The 6,265-nt window shown below is 56.8% G+C and overlaps 2 protein-coding genes across 3 annotated transcripts; one reads left to right on the top strand and one right to left on the bottom strand.

Annotated features, from left to right (window-relative positions):
• The first annotated feature begins 2,817 nt into the window (after positions 1-2,817).
• On the top strand, positions 2,818-4,713 carry PCP2 (Purkinje cell protein 2). Of its 2 annotated transcripts, none has more exons than XM_007460600.1 (4): positions 2,818-2,865; positions 3,432-3,546; positions 3,791-3,915; positions 4,524-4,643. In XM_007460600.1, exons 1-4 carry the CDS (start codon positions 2,818-2,820, stop codon positions 4,641-4,643), a joined length of 408 nt encoding a protein of 135 aa, XP_007460662.1. The 2 variants fall into 2 exon arrangements, with proteins under 2 accessions (XP_007460662.1, XP_007460663.1); XM_007460601.1 differs by lacking the exon at positions 2,818-2,865 and adding an exon at positions 3,256-3,310 and having other exon boundaries at positions 4,524-4,713.
• Positions 4,714-4,773: 60 nt separating this feature from the next.
• On the bottom strand, positions 4,774-6,170 carry PET100 (PET100 cytochrome c oxidase chaperone). The gene is made up of 4 exons (XM_007460599.1): positions 6,144-6,170; positions 5,344-5,430; positions 5,160-5,192; positions 4,774-4,857 (listed from the first exon to the last, which is right to left on the bottom strand). The coding sequence occupies exons 1-4, from the start codon at positions 6,168-6,170 to the stop codon at positions 4,774-4,776; spliced, it is 231 nt and encodes a 76-aa protein (XP_007460661.1).
• Positions 6,171-6,265: the final 95 nt, after the last annotated feature.

Here is a 6,265-nt window from a genome sequence, read left to right as displayed (position 1 = left end):
TACAGCAAAGTGATTCTGAGAATATACATATATGTATATATACATATTTTTAAATTAATTATTTTTGGCTGCGTTGGGTCTTCCTTGCTGCGCGCAGGCTTTCTCTAGTTGCGGCGAGTGGGGGCCTACTCTTCATTGCCGTGCACGGGCTTCTCATTGCGGTGGCCTCTTGTCGCAGAGCAGGGCTCTGGGCGTGCTGGCTTCAGTAGTTGTGGCTCATGGGCTCAGTAGTTGTGGCTCATGGGCTCAGTAGTTGTGGCTCGCAGGCTCTAGAGTGCAGGCTTAGTAGCTGTGGCTCACGGGCTTAGTTGCCCCACGGCATGGGGGATCTTCCTGGAGCAGGGCTCAAACCCGTGTCCCCTGCATTGGCAGGCACATTCTTAACCACTGCGCCACCAGGGGAGTCCCTATGTATGTATTCTTTTCCATTATGGTTTATCACAGGATATTGAATATAGTTCCTTGTCCCTACAAGTTCCCAGTAGGACTTGTAGTTTATCCATTCTATGTATAATAGTTTGCACCTGCTAATCCCAAACTCCCAATCCATCCCCCATTCCCCCCCCCCCTTCTTGGCAACCACAAGTCTGTTCTCTATGTCTGTGAGTCTGTTTTTGTTTTGTAGATAAGTTCATTTGTGTCATATTTTAGATTCCACATATAAATGATATCATATGGTATTTGTCTTTCTCTTTCTGACTTACTTCACTCAGTATGATAATCTCTAGGTCCATCCACGTTGCTGCAAACGGCATTGTTTCATTCTTTTTCATGACTGAGTAATATTCCATTATATATATATATTTACCACATCTTCTTTATCCATTCTTCTGTCAACGGATATTCAGATCGCTTCCATGTCTTGACTACTGTAAACAATGCTGCAATGAACACTGGGTATATCTTTTCATGTATCTTTTCAAATTATAGTTTTTTCTGGGTATATGCCCAGGAGTGGGATTGCTGGATCATAATGTAGTTCTATTTTTAGTTTTTTGAGGAACCTCCATACTGTTTTCCATAGTGGCTGCACCAATTTACATCCCCACCAATGGTGTAGGAGGGTTCCCTTTTCTCCACACCCTCATTAGCATTTGTTATTTGTAGATTTTTAAATGATGGCTGGCATAACCAGTCAAGTTTAGAACATTCCCATGATCCCAAGGTGCTCGGGTTTTCTCCTGAGGACGATGGGGGCCAAGAGAGAGTTCTGAGTAGGGGAAGGAGGGGACCCTTACAGCTCCTGGGAGGCAGGATGGATTGCAGGGGCAAAGGGGGGAGCTGGGAGACCCTGAGGAAGCCGGGACCACCTCTAGCTTCTCAGCCTGTCCCCTGGTGGTGAGGGTCTGTAGGGTCTGCCGCCTCTCATTTTACTCAGTGAGGGTGACCAAGGTCTTCTGCTGTTATGGGCTCAAGGCTGCCCACGGAACAAAAAAGTGTGTTGAAGTCCTAACCCCCAGAACCTTAGAACGTGCCCTTATTTGGAAATAGGGTTTCTGCAGGTGCAATTAGTAACGATGAGGTCGTGCTGCAGGAGGGTGAATCCCTAAAGCAACGTGACTGGTGTCCACGTCTTATGACAGCCATGTGAAGGACACAAGGGAGACATCTGTGACAACAGAGGCAGAGACTGAAGTCCTGCTGCTACAAGCCAAGGGACACCAAGGACTGCCGGCAGCTACAAAAACCCAGGGAGAGGCAAGGAAAGACCCTCTCTTCTATGCTACAGGAGTATAGCCCTGCCAACACCTCGATTCTGTACTTCCGGCCTTCAGAACTGTATGAAAATAAACGTCTGTTGCTCTAAGCTACCCAGTTTGGGACACTTTGTTAAGGCAGCCTGGGAAACTAATATGTCCGGGGAGGAGCAGGACATCACGTTGGCATCCGGGCCTTGGGGCCATGGAGAGGGTGTGAATGGGGGCTCCGGATGCGGGAGGAGGACGAAGCTTTTCAACTGAGCAGAGGTGATGAGAGCGTGGCCCGTGTATTCCGAGAAAAAACTTTAACTGGTTTCCAGAAGGCATCCTGGGGATGGGGTGGGATGCAGGTGGGATCCTTCCAGCAGCATCCTCTCCCGGGGCACTGAGGGAGAGCCATAGCTGCTCAGCAGAGCGGGCAGGCGCTTTCCTCCCCAGGAGTCTAGCCTCCCCAGTCCCTAGGCCGGGCTGGGGGGAAAGATCAGAGGAGACCAACCTGGCATTGGCGGTGGGGAGACAGGAGCTACCAGACCTTCCTGTTTTGGGAATAGGGGGTGGGCAACCAGACCAGGGGACAGTGAGTAGAGCAAGGGTGGCCGGGAGAGAGAGGCCAGCCGGTGGTGCCTCAGGGGTCCTCGGGCCCAGCTTCCCGTCCTCCCACCACCTGCGGATGGCAACTGCCTTTCTGGCAGATATCGGTGGGTAAGCTGGGTAGCTTCAGGCCTCACCTCGGCTGCCCTATGGCCCTGTCCTCTCCCTATGGGACCCAGCCAGCCCAAGCTCCCCACTGTGGGGGCGCTGCTTTGGCCGACTGCTGCACCCCACCTGAGAGTCCTTGGGGCCCAGTGAGTCCTGCTGGGCCAACAATGTCCGAACCCAGGTCACCCTGCCTCCTACCCCCCACGGCAGCCCCGGCCTCACACTGCAAAACGATTATCTGGATCATCTTTATGGGGCTTAAGCTTGGGTGGGAGCAGATGGGGCGTGAGCTGGGGATTTGGGGCTGGGTATCCACTCCCCACCACGTCCCAGTCTCTTAAAAAGCCTTCTCTGGCACGGGGCCAGGGCAGAGGCCAGTGGAGAGGTGGACAGGACCCAGGGGAGGGGAGCAGGGACAATGATGGACCAGGAAGAGGAGGATGGGGGTTCGGCCTCCTGCGACAAGGTGAGCAGGTCCCGCCCCCCCCCCACCGCCAACTCAAGGACCCGTGAATGACAAGGCTAATGAGTTTGTAGGGGACCTAATTAGCAAGTGAGTCTCCTGGGACCCCCGACCCAGTTGCCGCCCAAGAAGGTGCTGGTGGGCGGGAGGGTCCGAGTGCCTAACCCAGCCCCAGGGCAGAGGTCAGGGCTCTTAGTGCTGACCCCCTGTGAGGTGAGGGATGCTGGGACTTAGGAGCTGTCAGGGGGACGTTCCCCTGGCTCATGTCCCAGCCCCCAGGCCACCCCGCAGTCAGGCCCCAATCTAGGACGGTGGCCCTCTCCCTTGGGGCAGCACCACGTGACATGGCACTGCTGGTAGGGGCCCTGGGGCGGGGGCCGGGATTGAGAAGGAGACTCATGTCTCATTTGGAGCAGCTCTGCAGAGCAGCACGTCGGCGGGCACCATGGTGAGAGCCACAGAAGGGGCAGGGCAGGCCTGGGGGTCGGGGGGAAGCTGGCTGGCCAGGAGGGGAGTTGAGGGCTCTTCCAGCCGAGGGGCCGGCCAGACTGAGTGTGTCTGTCCCCCAGGCGGGCTCCCCAGACCAGGAGGGCTTCTTCAACCTGCTGAGCCACGTGCAGGGCGGCCGGATGGAGGAGCAGCGCTGCTCACTGCAGGCGGGGCCGGGCCCAGCCTCCCAGGGCCGTGAGAGCGGGCAGGGAGGTGTGCGGAAGTGGGCGTGATGGGGGGGCGTGAATGGGGCAAGTGGCCATCTGGGGGACCAGTGGGCAAGGGTCTGAGAAAGTGAGCAGGCAAGTGGGGACAGAGATGCCTGTGGGTTGGGGGCAGATGTGAGCATGCTTCCTGGAGAATGTGAGTGGGGGTGGAGGGTTGGGTTGGGGGCCTCCAGCTGGGCTGAGTTCTTCCCCACGGCCTCTGCTTCATGCAGAGAGTGGCCCTGCACCCGAGATGGACAGTCTCATGGACATGCTGGCCAGTACCCAGGGCCGCCGCATGGATGACCAGCGTGTGACAGTCAGCGCCTTGCCTGGCTTCCAGCCTGTGGGCCCCAAGGTAGGTGATGTTCTGCCAGGGCTGAGGAGAGACCAGCCACACTGATTCCTCTAACCCTGCCTCCCACCCCCACCCCTGTCCATCATCTGCTCCTGGGGATGAGCACCTGGTAGGAGCACCCACCCTGCGTACTTGCCAGTTACAAGACCCTGGCCAATCCAACACCCCAGTTCAGAGGTAGGACAAAGGCCCAGACAGGGCTGAGAAGAGATCAAGGTCATGCAGGGGGCGTATTAAAGTCAGAGCTGTGGCCAGAACTTGTGGCTCCCGCTCTCAAGTCTGAGAACTTCAAGGAGGCGAGAGAGAATAGACCCGCTCCTGGGAAGACACCTTGAGGGTGGAGAGCATGCGAGCTCATGCCCAGGACACATCCAGACACCCATGTGTCCATGTGTCCACGTACTCACCCACAGCTTAGCTTCTGATCAAGATCCCAGGGACGTCCCCAAGACCCACCAGCTCCCAAATACCACCCTAAATGTTGAGTAACTGAGAAGTGGAGAAGCTCAGGGATGGTGGGGGCAGATGGGGGGAGGTGGGACTCCGGTTGCCACCTGCACCGGCCAGCACTGCCCTTGGCCCTCTGGCTGACCCCTCTGCATCCACAGGATGGAGTACAGAAACGAGCCGGGACCCTCAGCCCCCAACCCCTCCTCACCCCTCAGGACCCGACTGCACTCAGCTTCCGTCGAAACAGCAGCCCCCAGCCCCAGACACAAGCCCCGTGAGGGCCTGAGGCGTCCTGGGCCCCACTTGGCCCCCCAAAGCAGACAATAAAACACTTCCACGAGCAACAAAGAACCGTGTATGTGTGTCATTCTGTGGGTGGAGAGGCAGGGGTTCACGCACTTGGAGTCCTCAGGACCTCTGCTGGGCAGCACGAAGGAGCTTTTCCTCCCGCTGCTTCCGTATCCTTTCTTTGAATTCTTCTAGCTCTTGGCGCTGGGTAAAGGCGTGGGATGGAAAGGAAGGAGGGGCGTACACACCTCAGGGCCTGGACCTCTTTCTCAGCACCCCTCCCTTTAATCCCCCGGACCACCACTTCACAGTTCACTGACTACACTGGAAGCCTGTGCCAATTATAACCTAGGTCCAAGTGGGATTAGCTTCAACCTTCAGGGAGAGGGCAGTAAGGAAGTCTCGTGTCCCTCCACTCTCGGTTCCCTGCCCATGACTGTGGGTCCCATTATGGCCACAGGAACCCACGCTCCTCCCTCTGGTGGGAGGAAAAGGAGGTTGCTTACCTTGTCTTCCTTCTCAGGGGGCCACAGCTCCCTCTGTAGGAACAAAGTCACAGCTGGATACACAAGACAGGAGCCTCCAGAGCCCCACACCCAGGGCAGGGTTGGCTCAGGGGAGGCAGACACTGGTCCCCATCAGGTTGGTGCCCCATACCCTCCCCCACCCCCGGAATGAACCTGTGCCCACCTTGCGCTGTATGACATAGTCCTCAAACCACTCGGCCTGATTGGCAATCCAGAACATAGCCACAGGGAAGGTGAGGTAGATGGTCATCTGGAAGGGCAGGGGCGAGATAAGAAGAGCCAGGAGTCACCCCCACCACCCCCAAACTGTGCAAAGGCTGCTTAAAGCCTGGAGGACCATCCCCTGACAGAGACCAGTGGTGCTTCCCCAGCGCCCCCAGAACCCCAAAACTCCCATCAAGGGTACAGAAGCCATACACCTTAAAGTCTAGCCTCCATAATCCAAGAGCCCCCTCCGAGTCCGGGTGACTCCCACTCAAAGAAAGAAACACACACTCACACACACGCGCGCGCACGCCCACACAGTCGCCCCAGGAACAGAAAAGCTCGTACTACAGTATAAGCATCTCTTTGAGACCTCATTATCCCACCCCCAGTTAGATCCCGGAGCACACCAAGACCCAGGCCTCATTCTTCAGAGTCTACTCCCCTAACTCTAGGAGTATGCCTACGAGAAAGACGCACACCCACTATGACCCCGAGAGCTCCCCCAGAACCTGAAGCCTTCCTTCTTGGAGCCCCCTCCCCAGATCACCCTTCTCAGAAAGCTTTCCTCACACCAGCCCTCCCAGAGCCCCGAACCCTGTGCCCCCTTCTCTGGGGTTCCAACCGCAAAGGTCCCTCTCAAATCTCAGGAGCTTTCGCTCCAGAGCGCCCTCTCTCAGAGGGCCCCCTTTTCAGAGCCTCCTTCTCAACCAGGAAGACCCCGCGCCCAGGCCTGCAACCGCTCCATTGCTCACTGACCCGAAACACCTCCAGCTTCACCCCCATCTCGCTCTTCTGAGGCTTCAAAGCCGCTTCCGCCCAAAGCCAACCATCCAGCAAGACAGCAGCTCATTGGGAGTCCGAGGGTCCCACTGCTGAAC

This window comes from Lipotes vexillifer, unplaced genomic scaffold (genome assembly GCF_000442215.2).
Source record: "Lipotes vexillifer unplaced genomic scaffold, Lipotes_vexillifer_v1.1 scaffold1011, whole genome shotgun sequence".
Taxonomy (NCBI): domain Eukaryota; kingdom Metazoa; phylum Chordata; class Mammalia; order Artiodactyla; family Lipotidae; genus Lipotes; species Lipotes vexillifer.
Note: the sequence above shows the minus strand (reverse complement) of the source record. Positions and strands in the feature narration are given on the sequence as shown.

Excerpts from the sequence above, each read along its gene's own strand:
- PCP2 (XM_007460600.1), top strand. The coding sequence starts at position 2,818 with ATGATGGACCAGGAAGAGGAGGATGGGGGTTCGGCCTCCTGCGACAAG. Across the intron at positions 2,866-3,431 it reads GTTCGGCCTCCTGCGACAAG|GCGGGCTCCCCAGACCAGGA; the intron begins GTGAGCAGGTCC and ends TCTGTCCCCCAG. Across the intron at positions 3,547-3,790 it reads GGGCCCAGCCTCCCAGGGCC|AGAGTGGCCCTGCACCCGAG; the intron begins GTGAGAGCGGGC and ends TGCTTCATGCAG.
- PET100 (XM_007460599.1), bottom strand. The coding sequence starts at position 6,170 with ATGGGGGTGAAGCTGGAGGTGTTTCGG. Across the intron at positions 5,431-6,143 it reads TGAAGCTGGAGGTGTTTCGG|ATGACCATCTACCTCACCTT; the intron begins GTCAGTGAGCAA and ends CTGCCCTTCCAG. Across the intron at positions 4,858-5,159 it reads CCCCTGAGAAGGAAGACAAG|CGCCAAGAGCTAGAAGAATT; the intron begins GTAAGCAACCTC and ends GCCTTTACCCAG.